Source organism: Syzygium oleosum, unplaced genomic scaffold (assembly GCF_021117445.2).
Source record: "Syzygium oleosum isolate NSW1041296 unplaced genomic scaffold, Sole_v2.1 Sole_v2.33, whole genome shotgun sequence".
In the NCBI taxonomy this organism is placed as follows: domain Eukaryota; kingdom Viridiplantae; phylum Streptophyta; class Magnoliopsida; order Myrtales; family Myrtaceae; genus Syzygium; species Syzygium oleosum.
Genome location: NW_026607517.1, coordinates 1,212,460 through 1,228,505, shown reverse-complemented (window position 1 = coordinate 1,228,505; position 16,046 = coordinate 1,212,460). Strand labels below are relative to the sequence as shown.

The following is a 16,046-nucleotide window of genomic DNA, read 5'->3' as shown; positions in this document are numbered from 1 at the left end:
ATACCCATATTATTTTGAGTTTTATCATTATAAATACATAAAAATGACCTATTTAACTAACCTATAATATAACCCAGCCTTTCACATACGAGTTTAAGATAGGTATTATATGATCTATTTTGACAGGTCTATGCGCATTGAATAATCATTGTTTTGAAAATTAAGTTTTCCAAATTGAGGATAGAAATACTAAGTAAGTATTCTGGAGACACCTATTAACAGGATACTTACCAGAAATTTAAAAAACAAGAGAGAGAAGAGGTTAATAACTTATTATTATAATAAGCTTTCCACGTAGGTTCGGTCAAACTTATCCTAGTCCCCTTACTGTCAACACCACCATCCCCTCCCCTCCTCAGTATCTCTCGCGGTACGCTTTCGCCACCTGAGCTCTTTTCACCTACTCCACCCCCCTCCCCTTCCAACTTCCATAACTGTCGTGACCCCCTTAGATAATTCGGGAAACCGCCTCGATATCTTTCCGTTCCCGCGAGATTTTAGTCCCCGTTCTTTTCGTTTCGTTATTCTCGCGTCCACGTGGCGGCCCTCCGTGGTTATCCAGCTGGCGTGTCGACTCACCGGCTACCGGGTAGCGCCGGTTCACACCATCGCTCGTTGGACGGCCCTCTTGACGCGACCGGCTCTACCGGTTGCCCCAAGCGCCCCCTCCCTTTATAAACCCACGCTTCTCCTTCTCTGTTCAGTCCTGAGTCTGAGTCGAGTCGAGTCGCGTTCGCATGACGACGACGACGGCGCTTCCGGGATTCGAAAGATCGATGGAGTCGGACGGCGCGGTGGAGGCGTCGCAAAGAGATGCCGCCGATCGGGTCAAGGGCCCGTGGAGCCCCGACGAGGACGATCTGCTGCGGAAGCTGGTGGGGCGCCACGGCGCCCGGAACTGGTCCCTGATAAGTCGGTCGATCCCTGGGAGATCCGGCAAGTCGTGCCGCCTCCGGTGGTGCAACCAGCTCTCCCCGGTGGTGGAGCACCGCCCCTTCACGGCGGAGGAGGACGATCTCATCCTCAGGGCGCACGCCAAGTACGGCAACCGCTGGGCCACCATCGCCAGGCTCCTCAGCGGCCGCACGGACAACGCGATCAAGAACCACTGGAACTCCACGCTCAAGCGCAAGTACGCCGCGGCGATCCCCGACGGGGATTCCGCGGGGGCGCGGCAGCCGGAGGAGAAGAAGCCTCGCAGCGGGAGCTCGGGGACCCCGTCGAGCTCGGAGCTGAGCGATCCGGTCGCGCCGTCCGGATCCGATTCTCAGCTGCAGCCCGTGGCGGCGATGACCGTCGCCGACTTGGCGGCGCCGGTACGCGCTCGCAGCGAGTCGCGGACCGTGGACGATCGGGAAGACGACGGCCCTTCGACCGAGCTGACGCTGTCGCTTCCCGGGAGCGAGCCGAGCGAGCCGGAGGCGAGGAGGGACGACCCGAGCCAGGACAGGGGGACGACGGCGTGGTTCGGGCCCGAGTTCACGACGGCGATGCGGTCGATCATCAGGACGGAGGTGAGGAACTACATGACGGAGCTGGAACGAGGCGCCCCCTTGCGCTGGGGCAACGAGGGCTCCCGAAACGACGCCGCGCGGCTAGTCTGAGTCATCGGAGACGGAATAAACAGAAAAAATTTTGGGTGCGAATTAAATTTTAAATAGACGGATTTATTTTTGAGGCTGTACATGAAATATACAAAGCGGAGTGTTGCGATCGGGAGATAATATGATGGTGGGTTCTAGACTTTTATTTTGTAATAATTTTTTTAATTTTATTTTATTCCGTTAGACAATATATTTCATCGTAAATCTTTTCAAATATATGTATGTATTATTTCAAAATTTGGAATTTCTATTTCCTTAAAAGCGTTTTTGACTGTTAGATATGGTAAGGCTTGCCTAAGTCGGAACAAATAAGGAATCTCTACGAGGAAAAGTTAGGGACGGTTAGCGCCTTGTGCGTAGCGTGAGCCGAGCGGCCAACGGAAAGGAAGGCGACTCGAATTTGGGAAAAAAATCTGGGTTGCCAGTTTCGGGATGCATTTAATGTCGGATTTGGTTTTTGTCTTTTTGCTCTTTTTTTTCATTAAAAGAGCACGTGATATTCTATTCTATTTTTTTAATTTTGCCTGTAGAAGATTTGGATATGGACTGGGTGTCAGTTCCACGTATACCTAGGATAGGATTGGCATCGAGCGATTAGCATGCGAGTTGTCGTCCCCCTTTGTCCAACGTGAGATTTGGATATGGTCATGGTAGGATGACTCTGACCAAAAAAAAAAATGGTAGGATGACGAGTTTTACCTTGGGGGGACTTGTTGAGGTGGTTCGATGTTTAGATCTTAGTGCGACCGTGCAATGAGACGTGAGATACAAATCACTTCGGATTGATAAGATTTTAGTTATTTCTCATTTCTCGTTTAGAACTTGACATGTCAGAGTATGCGTGCCCCTGAATGTCACTCCAAATAAGCCCGAGATTGAGCTTTGGAATTACGGTTTGCAAGTGGACTTTAGTTATAATTACGTTCGTGCCATATTGCTTTATATTTGTTCTACTAGTCTAAACGGATTAGAAGTTCATGTTTAAAGCATTGTGGAATGGTTCTTTCCCAAGCACGACATGACTGAATCCCAATGCATCATCGACCGTTTTAAAGGAAAATCGAAAGTATCAAGATATAGCACAATTTTTTTTACAACATCAAGGAAAAGTCTCGATTCCGTTATAAGTTTCGAGATAAATCTAACGAGAAACTATAATGGGTCGTTGTCATATGTCCAATAATATTACAAAGTAGGCAATGACCGGAATTATATTGGTACGGAATACTTGGAGTCGTATAAGCTCGCTTATTAACGAACCTTTTACAAGGGCAACATCCTGCTTAACACAGCACGCAGTCAAAAGTGATTTTTCGAATATTGCAGATGTTTGCCGTGATTTTCATACCAGTCTTACCAAAGGGTGGCAACCATAAACGACTCGTTGCGCGAAATTACGATGATGACCTTGACCACCAGACCACCCGAAAGATGTAAAAAAGCTCCCGACTCAAGCCCAAGAACACAGGCCTGGTTTCATCAGGTTCAGCTAAGCTGGGCTTAGGCCCAATCAAAGCTAGTCGGGTTTTGCCCATCGACCGGATCCGACCCGGGGCGGTTGCTCCACCCCCATCCAATTCCGAGGTTCTTCGACTTTGCATTTGGCAAGATCGCAGAGAGAGCTGACATCGAGCGATCGATCGATCAGAGGTAGTTGACAGACCGTGCCGGAGAGAGCGAGAGAGCTGCTTCGATTCTGCAATTGTTCCGATCAGGGAGCTTCTGCGAAGCGAATAGAGAGAGAGGAGAGAGGATTTCGGAAGAGATGTTGCCGACGGCATCCAGGGGGCGGTCGTCGTCCTCCGCCTCTCGATCGAACAACGTTTTCGCTCCGTACCTCCGCAGAATTGTCAAGGTCCCCTAATTTCCCTCCCTCTCTCTCCCGTTTTCTGGATGTGAATTTTTTCGGCTAGTAGCTCAGTATGTCTGATCTCCTTACGGTCGCATCTTCCCGCATTCTTCGCTGGCGATAGGATGCTAGTCAATTGGCCATGTGATGTAGGAGTTCGATCCTGAATGTATGTGAACGACTCATTAGTTTTTGATTCGTGTATGTCTCGGAAAATTTCCACCCTCTAGCTAACTTTGCGCTTGCATTAACTCGCTTCTGCTGGGTCTTGGGGGACGGAGAAAGTGATGGTGTTGAGCTGTTTTGGGGACTCTCTGTAGATATTTTTTTCTCTGTGATTAGTCTGGATATAATCTGAGCGTGGCTTGATCCGTGCGTGAGAAGTTTGAGTTGGAGATTTGTTGCGCTGCTCAATGTTCGGTGTTGCCAGCCGAGGTTCCGTGGGGGGACATTGTCCTTGTTAGCCATCAAGGCCTGGCGATTGAACGTCGCATGGCAATTTCTTCTCCTATTGAGAACTCAAAATGCTCTGCTCCGGTGCAGCGTACAGAGCTTTATAGCTGTTACAATTGTCGCGCGATCACTTTCGAGCCGTTTTGACAAGAGAAGTTTGGAATATAGCTTATGTTCTGCATCTTCGCAAATTACATTCGAGGTTGCTTGTTAGGTCCATTGTGGTATTTGTAATTAAGAGAGGGACCCAACAACATAGCTTGTCAAGAATGTCGTGTGTGTGTCGTATATTTGCAAGCGACGGTCTAATGTGCAGTCTCGTTGTGGTATGATACACTGCTGTCGGTTTTGCTTCCGAAATTTCTGGGATGTACATTTCATTGATCTGGATCCCAAATGATCCACAACTGGTACTGTCGGGTGTGTTCCCAATTGCAAGTTCCTCTGTCGAAGCCTGTTTTCATGTTATGGGCCCTACTACGTATACTATCTATATTATTCATTATGGTTCTTTTCTTGCTGGTTCATAAATTTGTTCATGTTTTACAATTGGAAATATGGTAGCAATAGCATTGATCAATGATTTATTGGAGATCAATTTTTTTGTCGGAATGTTCTTACCTGCTGCTGTTGCTTCTTTTTCGTTCTCCCGCTTCTCTGGTTAATGCAGTGGCAACAAATGGACATCGAATATACATTCTGGCAAATGCTTCATCTGTGTACATCACCAAAAGTTGTGTAAGAATTCGAATCTTGATCACCGTTCTAGTCATTCTTTAATATCTGTCATCATACTTTTCATTGAGCTTTGTTTTTTTTTTCTTCTGTGAGTATTTCTCATGGTTGTATTATACATTACTGATCTTCTTGTTAGTCTAGGGTTTTTGGAGTTGGATTGTACCAAATTAACTGACTGGATTAGTTTTATGTCTGGCATGTGCGATGGGGCAATGAATGCAGATATCAGCACACAAAGTATCACAAGCGTAAGTCCTCACATTTGCAAGTTTCCATCCACTTGGTTTACAGTAATATCAGTTTCATGTAGTTAATTCAGGCTGTGTGCTCCTTGAATGTATATGCTCTAAATTTTGTGCTTTGTTTGTCACCCTTACCTCCTCACATTATGTCTAGTCTAACATAAATTCCTAATTTAGAATCTAGAATTGCTGAGTGTCGTGGGCGGAATTTTGTGTTGTAAATGAGATGATTTTCTGATTGTTGTATCTTCCCCTTGTTTCTCCCCTCTTGTTTTGGCTTTTTGTCCTAGGCATCTGTGGATTGACTTTATTGTAAGATATACTATGAAAGTTGCTGCCAAATGTTTGAAGTGGTCAAGAGGTCACTTTGTCCTTCCTTTCCTTGTCTCAGAAACTAAGAACCAGTGGGCACGTGATGATCCGGCATTTGTGGTGATCAGCAGTCTTCTTTTGGTAGTCGCAGTATCAGCTTATTGTGCTGCGTAAGTTGCATATCTGTTTTCGTTAGCTTCTTTTTGTAAATTGGGAAGAACCGATCTACTTGGCTTATGATACACATAACTTATGGTGTATCACGAAAGAATGGGAAGACCAAAAGTAAAAACTTTGAAAAATATTTGGTTCCTAGTCAATTGCATATAGATAGTTTTACATGAGATGCTTTCTTCCATGATTAGCTGCATGCCTTTGGGTTATTACATATGCACATGTCATTTGCAAGTCTTTTCTAGACAGTTCTTTGCTCATCATTTTTTCTTTTGCATCTGTTCTTTACTTCAGGTATGACCACAGCGTTGCACATGCCGTTTTTGTAATTATTTCAGTGTTACTTTTCCATTTTTTGGTGACTGGAGCTATCTTGTCTACTTTTTGTTGGTAAGAGCCTCTTGCCTATGGTAACTTAGCTGCAAATTTTAATCCTTAAATTTCTTTGGGCTTTTCATTGACACAGTTCAGGTCAATCAAGCTAATTACTGACTTCCTGTTTGCCACCCTGAAGGAGAGTTAAATAGTCTTTACAGAGTTCGCCAAGAGAAAGGCAAACTGCAATTGCATCGGTGCAATAAAAGTGCATTTGATTTTCCTTCTTGCGAGTTTTGTGAAATGTGCTTGAGTATTTGTTTAGTAGGCTTTAATCATTACCATACGAATTTTACGGAGTCATCTTTGGTAATGGTAGCCAGAGGCATATCTATTGACCATGATATTAGTTGCTTATGTATATATTTTCTTAGTTGTTCATATTATCAGCATGTGCATTCGATGTTCTTCCTGAATTTGGTCCTTTGGGTCCAGTATTGATGATTAGCACTAATAGCCTATCATGATGACGCAATGGAATGTTTGTTAATCCGATGCCCAGCGATCAGTTTTTTTCTTTGGCATTGGATTGGATGAAAAAAAATCTGGTGCTGTCTCTATCTTATCTAGAATAACTACGTTTATCCTCTAACTACAAGCTGAACAAAGGAAATTTTGCTTCTCACTGGAAGGACCTGGGACAGATTTTCTGTTGGTGGAGGTTGATCCCCAATCACTTCTGGTTATCATCTCTGTGCAAGTTAAATAAAGAAACAATGGAAGCCATTTTGCAAAATAAACAAAATACATCTACCAATAATTTGTATGAGTTAATATTTAGTGCTGTATTAGTGTAATATCCATTTTCATTCTTTGATTTTCTTGCAGGTTCTTGACAAACAGCTATCTTCGGGAGGAGGCTCCAAATAGTCATGTGGTTGAACAACGCGTCGAATGGCAAGTCTTGAAATTCATCTTCCCTCGTGTTTAGTTGTTCAGCGTCAATTTCTTCAGTAAAGCTCAAATAATCGGTCCTTGAAATTTTCAACTTTGGCCCTTATGTTGATCATGTGGAGATTTGATTTCTATAATTCTGCACTCTGTTAAGATGACAATCTCGCTAGCATTGTGGCAGATACTTTCATTTCCTAACTTACTAGCTTGAATCTAGATTAATTTGATGCGCATCAGAGCTCAGATGGTTTTTGTACTAATAGATGTTAATGTTTTCTCATTCTTGAAGGCTCTATGCATTCGATGTACACTGCAACTCCTTCTTCCCTATGTTTGTTTTACTATATGGTATACCCTAAATCCATACACGTTCTCACAATCTTTAAATATCAGTATTTTGGTGTCGTTCATCAACAACTGATGCTGTGTATGATGTGGCAGTGATACACTATTTCTTATCTCCTCTCCTGGTAGCTCATGGCTTTATTCCTGTATTGCTGTCAAATCTGCTTTTCATGGTGGCAGCTTGTTACTACCATTATCTAAACTTCTTAGGTTATGATGGTAATCTCTCTCTCTCTCTCTCTCTGTCGCTCTCTCACTAAAAGCAGTGCGCTGATTGCTTACCAGAGTCCTTTAGTGATAAACTCTCTTTCACTGCAGTGCTGCCCTTTTTGGAGAGGACCACTTTCTTCCTATACCCAATTGGTGCTGTCATCGTCCTTTGTCCTATTTGTAAGTTGTGGATATGATTCCTGTTTGCAAGTTGTTATTCACGACTTCTGATTCAAGCATATTTATCATTTATTTGCCTCTTAGAATACTTTCTTTTATCTGCTTTGCAGTTATGTTGAGCGGGTTTAATCCGTCCAGATATTTCATGAACATGTATTTTAGTCAGGGACTATAAAATGTTCATGGCTAGCACATCAGATGGTCAGTATTTTGGTCGCGCAGGTAGTTCAACAGCTTCAAGGGGTACCTATCCATTGTAGTTTTGGTTCATATAAAGGATGCAGGACTGCAATGCCAAACAAGCCACTGTAGTTTTTTTTTTTTCTCTTTTGAGGCTTCTTTTCTTCGAAATTCCCTTGTCCGTCCATGCACGCCTGCCTAATTTACTCGGCCATAATCTTACATCCCGTCCATGTTTCGGGATTTTAATTTTTGTAACGGACTCTTGGTTATTACATGTTAGTAGGAGTTGCACAGAGAAACTTGCAGCGATGAAAGAAAGGCTTTCTTTGCATTTGCCCCCATGAATATTCTGAAGCGCTTGCATTTCATTTGCTTTCAATCGTTTCGATGGCAAGCACTCCCCGCGGCATGCATCAGCAGCTGGGCCTTCCGAGCAGGAATCAGCAACACACGTCAAGGCCGAGATGCGATACATGGCAATTTCTTTGGCGAAAAATTGGCAATTTCACTTGCGTGTTTCTGAGTAGGAATCAGTAAAAAAATTAATCAGGTCGAGGGGCGAGAACGAGAAGAGAAACAGGGCAAGTTCACTTGCGTACGATAATCCCCTAAGAACGCAATGATTAATCCCATGCGGATGGGGGTGCGACGTCTGTCGTTACATGAAGTGGCACGCTTATCTTAAAAGATGGTGCCTTAGCAAGATCCATTTGGCGTTTTCGGAGGTCGCTTTCACTTGGGTGTGACCTTCATTTCGCAATCGCCGTGTTTCATCAACTCTTAACTTCTTCATTGATGTCATGTGCACGCAGGAGTTGACATCATCAGACCCCGAAAATAAACATGGAACTGCCCCCAACTTTTTCTTTCCTCTTCCTTCCAATCAGGAGGAGAGCAAGAAAGTCTTGGGGGCGTGCCCCATCAAAGTGGCGGGTTTTGGTGGTGGAGGACCGATGATGATGATGTTCGAGAGGGCAGAGGAGCTGGTGAGGGTGCCCAGCGGGTGGGACCCGGACATTAGCAAAAGCCGTGGGGTGTAGTCATTTCATACGTCCTATCCTTTGCTTGAGGTCTCAATCTCACGGGGGCAAAATATCGAGAGGAAATCTTCCATGGCAAAATACTGGGGATTGACCGGGACAATGTTTGCGATTGTTTCTAGTACCAACAGAAAGATCGAGATGAACGCTCGCCATTATTTGCATCTCTCCGAGTACCCACGATGTTTCCTCGATCGAACACTAGCTCGGCGTCTTCATAAATCCCGTGTTTTCCAAAACATCTTCAGCTTTGTTTAATTAAAGCCGCGAAACTTTCACGCGCGGACCGAGCGATGCTAGCCTCGGATCCGATGGTTACCCACGCGAGGCTTGTATAATTGACGGCTCAGATCAATCCGTCGGTCGACATTTTCGACTCTATTTTTTAATCTCCACTCTCTGCCCTTTTCTATCTTATTTTGCGCTCATTCCTTGAGAGCAGCAATTTGCATCTATGGCTAGTTCGACAGTAGTTTTCAGGAAAAAAAAAAAAACTCGACTCTAAGGCTTTGTTCGTTTTGCGGAAAATGTAATGTTTCTGGAAAATGCTTTTCGGAAAGTCATTTTCCAGAAAAAATGATACGATTTTCCGTTGTTCGGCTGAAATTTGAAAAAGACTCGGAAAATATTTTCCACCGTTTCATATGGAAAATCTTTTCCTCCGTACACTACTTTTAATAATATTTTTTTCTTTTTAAATCGATTTTTAAATATTTTTAATTAACTTTTTTCTTTTCTTTCTCTTTTTTATCTTCTTCTCCGGCTGGTCGCCAGCCACGGCGAAGGCCGGCGACCGGCCACAGGTGAGCTCAAGCCACGCCAGAGGGCGGCAAGGCTCGAGTTCGCCAGATCCCTCGGGCAACGCTTGAGGAGAAGAAGATAAAAAAGAGAAAGAAAAGAGAAAAAAAAGAAAAAGAAAAAGAGATAATTAAAAAAATAAAAATAATTATAATTATAATGAATGATGAAAGAAGGAGGGAGGAAAATGTTTTCCATTTTTCTCACTTTTAAAGTTGTTTTGTTCATTGAGGGAAAATATTTTCCATGGCTAATTTATTTTCTGTGAAACGAACGCCGGAAAACCCGAAAAATATTTTCCTGAAAGTTATTTTTCGTGTTTGTTTCACGAAAAATGAGTGATTTGAAAAATATTTTCGAAAAAATGAATGCTCATATCATTTAGAAAAATTAATTAACGGAAAAATATTCAAATCAATAACAATTTATACCCAATTATTTTCAAAGGCGATGAAAAAAATTTCCACTCATTTAATTTTCTAAATAATATAAGAGATTATTTTTTAAAATTATTTATTTTTCGCGAAATGAAGGCACCTAATCACGCCGCCAACTGTCAGCCAAAGGGGCAAAGAGCCCCGGGAATAACACACTCGGGATAAAAACTCCATATGAAAGCGATAGTGACCTTTGCCAATTTATGAAAAGCTTAATTGTGAAATGCATTGCGTCAACTTTTATCTTATCTGCCAAGATAGGTGTTGGGTCACTGTCAAAAAGAGAACCCTCACCCACCTCTCTTTGAAAACACAGATCAACCCAATTCAATTCAACACGCTTCCAGAATCCAAATAGTCAAAATTCGTAATGAAACTCCCCATAACCTTCATTAGAATACTCAAGAAGTCAGGTCCATGGTTCGTTACAAAGACAGAAGAAAACAATATCATCAGGGTAGCAAACAACGACAAGAGGGTGTAAAAGGAGGCTTAAATTGAAAGACGAGCACATCGAGTTCGCCTTTAATATCGCAGAAGGAAAAGAAAAAGAGAGAGAAAGATGAGGGGCTCAAAGTCCGTATCAGTCGAGCTTACTTCCCGCGACGTCCACGACGAACCTATACCTGACATCATTCTTCTCGAGCCTCTCCATGGCCGTGTTGATGTAGTCCATCTTGACCACTTCGATCTGGGAAGTCAGTTCCTTGTCTTTGCAGAGTTCGAGCATCTCCTCCGTTTCCTTCATGCTCCCTATAAAACTCCCCGTGATTGACTTCCTCCCTGCATGTTTATAACCGCACAAATGAGGTGACGTGCAATTTCTTGAAAGACCGTCAATCCAAGAGAAGATTTTGCGTTTGTTCGCAAAATGCCAGCAACAAACATCAGACTGTGATCACAATTGGAGTAAAATATGACGAGACTTCACAACGGATTTTCATTGATGCACAGACTAATCCATTCAAAAACTGTGGTCGAGAGAAAGAGAGGGCAGAGAATTTACCAAGCATAACCATGGGAGTGACAAATTGAAGAGGAGCGTTGATGACACCGGTCAAGATCAGCTTCCCATCGAGCTTCAACAAGGCCAGGTAAGGCTCGAGAGGGTGAACCACAGGGATAGTGTCAAAAATGTAGTCGAGCGAATCGGAGGCCTCTTTCATTCCATTTTCATCGGAGCTCACTAGGTAAGCATCGGCACCCAGGTGCTCCAGTGCCTCCTTTTTCTTCTTATCAGAAGAGCTTATCACAGTCACATGGTGTCCCATGGCCTTGGCTATCTTCACCCCCATGTGGCCAACCCCTCCAAGCCCCAATATCCCTCCTCTCAGGCCACTTTGCTTGAGCCCAAAGTGCACCAGAGGGCTGTACACGGTCACACCAGCGCACATCAGCGGCGCGGCCTGCTCCGATTCTAACCCATCTGGGATTTTCACCACAAACCTGAAGGGCAAAGGACCCAATCGGACCAGTCAAATCTTCCATCAATTTCACTTTGTATGGGTTCACATGCAATGCTGCAGAAGTTGGCTTAGGCTGGTCATGTGTCTTTCCAACGATCATTCCACTAAACTAATTCCCAGGACCTTCCAAGTTTTCCAACTAGGTTAGTAAATTGACATACACCATCAAATCGAGCCATGAGCCATGCCATTCGAAGCACATGAGTGCTGAAATTGACAAGGCCAGACATGTTTTTTCTGATTTATCGTTCATCAAGTCGAATGTGATTTCGTGGGGCATAAACATTGACCCTAGACAAATTAACTGCAATGAAAAGAATCAACAATGGAAGGGCTAAAACGGAGCACGCCCACTTTTCGATCAGCTTTAGGAAGATGGGGGGCATGGTGCCCTCACATTATTTCACCATTGGATTTCATCCTGGACGTTTTCTATATTTTGCTTTTCAATTCAATGGGAAAAATCTGCGGAGGCAAGGTGTCCTCGAGGGATCATTAACTCTCCTCCACTGAGTAGGCTATTTCAGCACAGAACACGAGAGTAATGATAACGTAAGTGCTCACCTCTGGTCAACCACCATCTCACCAGCAAAACCACCTTGAGTGGGCTTGCCGTCGGTGTAAACGTCATTGTAATTCCAAATCTTCTTGTTGCAGTATTGCTCCAGGTCTGATTTGCAAGGGCCACAGTCTCTGCAGCACCAAACCACTATTCCGGTTCCTACTCGGTCACCAACTCTGTACTTGGTCACATCTGATCCCACCTCCAGAACCTCACCCACCACTTCATGCCTGAAAAACATCCGCAAAAGAGGGGAAAGATAAATTAAGAAAATGAACAAACAGAGACAAGGAAACATCAGTCATGAATGCCAGAAAAGACCTACCCCGGAACCATGGGGTAGTGGGACATGCCGAGATCATTCTTGATCTGGTGAATGTCACTGTGGCAAATTCCACAGCACAACACCTTAATGTAAAGATCTTCTGGGCCTGTGTTCCTGATTAAAAAAGCAAAAACAAAAATATAAGAACGACATCACAAACCCAACGAAACTTGATGCTCAACTATCTTTATTTAATCCTGGAAAAAGGCAAGTTCTTGAATCAACCTGAGGCTGTAAGTGTAAGGAGAGAGAACGCCAGACGGGTCTCTTGCAGCCCAACCTGTGGTGGTCCTCTCCTTTTGAAGGCCGCCCATTTCGCTCAAAGATTCAAGCTTCTCAAGGTGGATGCTTGGAGAGAGTTTTGACGGAGGCGTTGAGTTGCTGTGCACTGTAGCGTGAAGTTGCAGGACAGGAATCAAAGATTCACGAATGGTGTGATATATATGGGACAAAGTAAGATGGCTTTGGCCAAAAGTGACACCTCAGCAAGCAATCCTCTAACTGGGGCGCGGCGCGGTAGGTGAAGTGGGGGTGGGTTAAGTATCATGACTTGTATGCAAGCCATTCGCAGTTTCTGCACTCATGTCCAAAGAAACTGAAAAAGAAAACAAAGGAGGAGATAACCAGAGTTACTTGCATGAGATGCCGGCATGACAAGAAAGCGTTATCCATCCGAAACAGTCCGTCCTAAATCACGATCCCGATAATTGACTCGGCAACAACATTTGCTAAAACAAAAATGCCAGGTGGTCCCATCCTCCTCCGCACCAGCCTAATCTGAATTTGTCGAATTAGTTCGACAATACATTGGGAAAGAGACTCTACCTCTTCTCCTCTTCCATGGACTTGAGATCTCTCCTCCCCACCTCATAACGACACAAACAGTATTTGGACTTTGGATCAATATATAATGTGATCTTTGAACTTTTAATTTGTTCAATGTAGTCCCTGAAGTATATGAAAATATTTAATGTAATCCATGAACAATATGAAAATGTTCAATGTAATCCTTCCAGTATGTACCAAAAGTTCAGGAACTACATTATATATTGAGCCGAATTTCAGGACTATTTATGTCATTTTCCCCTTTCAAATATTTGATTTTGGATTGATAAGAATGTGGCCAATCACACGAGAATTTCCTAAAAGTCCCATATGGTTGTCCATGTATATAATTCTCCAATTGGTGCCAAATTGCCCGCCTAGTCATGTACTTTCCAGTGGGGCATGAGAGAACATGACTTGGAAGGCACGTGCCCCAACGTGGTAGGTGAAATAGGACTCGAATATGAATAATCATCGTCAAAGGAAGCACGGGAAAATCGATGTACGAATATAATTCATCTTTAACGGAGTCATGCCGATGATTGGTCAACTTTCACGGTCAGATATGAACTAGGTGAAGGACAAGTCTCTCCTGATCTGCCCAATTTTTTTTATCAAGTGAAATTCTCGATCAGATAAGAGCTGCATTCAATTATGGGCCGTAAGCTTGGAGTCTCGAAGGCCCAAATATGATTGTGGGCTTCTTTCTGCTGTTAAAGGCTAGAAGCCCAAGAAGAAAAAGGGCCCTTTTTTCCTTGGGCCAGGGCCTTGCAGATCACAACTCATGTCATATCAATATTGACGGGAAAATTATCTAAAAAATCATAAATCTATTTTACTTTTGCCAATTTAGTCCTATAACCTTTTAATTTTGCCAATTGAGTTATAAACCTTTTCACTTCTTGCCAATTAAGTCCATCTAACTAATTTTGATCTGTAAAATCGCTGACGTGGACACCGGCCGATTTATGTGGCACAGACATGGACAATTTTTTAAATATTTTTCAATTTTTCTTTTCTTTTTTATTCTTTTTCCTTTTTCCCTTTTTCTTTTTTTTTCCTCCCCTTCTTTCTCCTCCAAGTGATCGCCGGGCGTTGGCAATCAGCGAGCCTCGCCCCTGCCAGCCATTGGCGAGGCCGACCTCGCCCTCCAGATCTAGTGAAGTCGACCTCGCCCTCTCTAATGGCTAGCGGGAGTGAGGTTCGCCCAAGGTCGGTGAGGTCAACCTCGTCAGCCCTCCCCTCTAGCCGGCGGCGATCAGCTGGGGAGGAAGAAGGGGAGGGAAAAAAAGAAAATGCATAGAAAAGAAAAATCAAAAATCAAAAAATAAAAAAAAATATTAAAAATTATCCATGTCAGTGCATTATAGGCTGGCTAGTGTCCACATTAACACTTTCCTTGCCAAACTTGGCTGTATGGACTGAATTGACAAGAAGTCAAATTGTTTAGGACTTAATTGGTAAAATTAAAAGGTTTAGGATTGAATTGGCAAAGATGCAATATGTTTAAGACTTTTTGAACAATTTTCCCTAATATCGACTACAATTATATATAATAGAAATTATGTCTAGAGCCCTTTTGAGGGAGATATCAGCAATACTCCACTAATTCAAGCCCAATAAAGAAATCGGTCTGAAAATCTCTCATATATTTATGAAGGGAATGGAATTTCATTGATCCAAAGTATTGTCACATGCTATAGCATGTGTGAAATATAGAAACATAAGGAAAATGTGTTGGATACACATGATTGCATGTACTGTTACTATTACCAAAATGCATTTCAAATCATATAGAGGTTTGATGATATGATAAAAATGCACATCATAGAACATTTTCGAAGTATTTATTGTCGTTATGTATTTAACGTCAGTTCAGTGAACTGTCATAAGTTTCGGTGTCAAATGACTAGGAACGTGTGAGCCAAGTAATACACAAAGCGATTGGATACGAGGATGAGATTAGCTAAGAATCACCACGAACAAACCGAGACAAGTGAATTAATCATGCTAGTGCCCCACGCCTGGGCTAGGGCCCGATGATTTAGTCCACCCGATGAATTGGGCCAGCTTCCTGTACTTGTGCCCGGGACCGCTCGGGCTTGGCCCTGAGTTCTTGATCATGATCTTGAGATGCAAACCGTTCAACGAGCCAGGCAAGTTGGGGGTGATGCTCCTGAGTGATCTAGCTTCAGTCTTGAACGCAGCACAAGTCATCAGGAGAAGAAGAAGCAGAAGCAGAAGAGCTGAAGTGAGAGAGACTCTTGGTCTTGCCATCTCATAAAAGGGAGAAATGCCACTGAGTATGTGAACTGTGGTGCGGGACTCGTGAGGGTTTCTACGAAAGATGGCTGGGTGTGTTTTGGTGGTCAAGTGGTGTGCCAAGCTAATGAGTCTCCTTGTGCCTTTAAATAGCAGGATTCCGGGTCTGCTCAGCTGGAGTTAAAGTCCCTAGGTCAAGAATTGACACTGGGGGATACTTCCAAGTTCCAAGTATCTTTTCTCTAAATTCTAAGTGATTGTTGTTTGTACTGGCTCATTACTGTTAAGAGACTGATTGTCTCTATTTCTATAGTAAATGGACCCCCCATGACAGTTTAAGGGAAGAATAAGGGATCTTTTGCCTTGATACGTTACGTCTAGTCTAGCTCTGGTCTAGCTTCCGTGAGACATTTGCTATTAATCATAGGTATTAACGTATATTTGGCCTAAGTTAATATTTGGGATAAGTATACTGAAAGTCCTAAAACTTGTCACAAAAGTATAATCGAGTCTTAAAGTTTTCAAAAAAGTGCAATCGATTCCTACTACTTTCAAGAAGTGCAATTAGCGGGAGGACTTGATTGGACCAATTCGATAAGTTTTAGGACTCATCCTTAAATCTATTGCACTTGTGCTAATTTTTTTTGGTCGAATACTTGTGCCAATTCCGTTATTAACTTTTTAATATTTTGCCAATTGAATCAATCCGAGCGATTTTAGCTGAAAATTGCTGACGTGGATGCCGGCCGGTTTACGTGGCACTACCGACATC

At 43.1% G+C, this 16,046-nt stretch overlaps 3 protein-coding genes across 3 annotated transcripts; 2 read left to right on the top strand and 1 right to left on the bottom strand.

Annotated features, from left to right (window-relative positions):
- Positions 1-701: 701 nt before the first annotated feature.
- On the top strand, positions 702-1,841 carry LOC115692745 (transcription factor MYB73-like). Its single transcript, XM_030619704.2, has one exon. The coding sequence runs from the start codon at positions 738-740 to the stop codon at positions 1,602-1,604; it is 867 nt and encodes a 288-aa protein (XP_030475564.1). The 5' UTR covers positions 702-737; the 3' UTR covers positions 1,605-1,841.
- A 1,353-nt stretch (positions 1,842-3,194) lies between these two features.
- On the top strand, positions 3,195-7,904 carry LOC115692751 (uncharacterized). The gene is made up of 10 exons (XM_030619711.2): positions 3,195-3,459; positions 4,577-4,644; positions 4,867-4,892; positions 5,278-5,368; positions 5,667-5,762; positions 6,576-6,644; positions 6,931-6,989; positions 7,083-7,205; positions 7,305-7,376; positions 7,487-7,904. The coding sequence occupies exons 1-10, from the start codon at positions 3,370-3,372 to the stop codon at positions 7,549-7,551; spliced, it is 759 nt and encodes a 252-aa protein (XP_030475571.1). The 5' UTR covers positions 3,195-3,369; the 3' UTR covers positions 7,552-7,904.
- A 2,276-nt stretch (positions 7,905-10,180) lies between these two features.
- LOC115692727 (probable cinnamyl alcohol dehydrogenase) lies at positions 10,181-12,616 on the bottom strand. Its single transcript, XM_030619682.2, has 5 exons — positions 12,413-12,616; positions 12,188-12,301; positions 11,865-12,092; positions 10,841-11,280; positions 10,181-10,617 (listed from the first exon to the last, which is right to left on the bottom strand). The coding sequence occupies exons 1-5, from the start codon at positions 12,499-12,501 to the stop codon at positions 10,418-10,420; spliced, it is 1,071 nt and encodes a 356-aa protein (XP_030475542.1). The 5' UTR covers positions 12,502-12,616; the 3' UTR covers positions 10,181-10,417.
- Between the last annotated feature and the right edge of the window lie 3,430 nt (positions 12,617-16,046).

Excerpts from the sequence above, each read along its gene's own strand:
- LOC115692727 (XM_030619682.2), bottom strand. The coding sequence starts at position 12,501 with ATGGGCGGCCTTCAAAAGGAGAGGACCACCACAGGTTGGGCTGCAAGA. Across the intron at positions 12,302-12,412 it reads CCTTACACTTACAGCCTCAG|GAACACAGGCCCAGAAGATC; the intron begins GTTGATTCAAGA and ends TTTTTTAATCAG. Across the intron at positions 10,618-10,840 it reads CACTCCCATGGTTATGCTTG|GGAGGAAGTCAATCACGGGG; the intron begins GTAAATTCTCTG and ends ATAAACATGCAG.
- LOC115692745 (XM_030619704.2), top strand. The coding sequence starts at position 738 with ATGACGACGACGACGGCGCTTCCGGGATTCGAAAGATCGATGGAGTCG.
- LOC115692751 (XM_030619711.2), top strand. The coding sequence starts at position 3,370 with ATGTTGCCGACGGCATCCAGGGGGCGGTCGTCGTCCTCCGCCTCTCGA. Across the intron at positions 4,645-4,866 it reads TGTACATCACCAAAAGTTGT|ATATCAGCACACAAAGTATC; the intron begins GTAAGAATTCGA and ends CAATGAATGCAG. Across the intron at positions 5,763-6,575 it reads ATCTTGTCTACTTTTTGTTG|GTTCTTGACAAACAGCTATC; the intron begins GTAAGAGCCTCT and ends ATTTTCTTGCAG.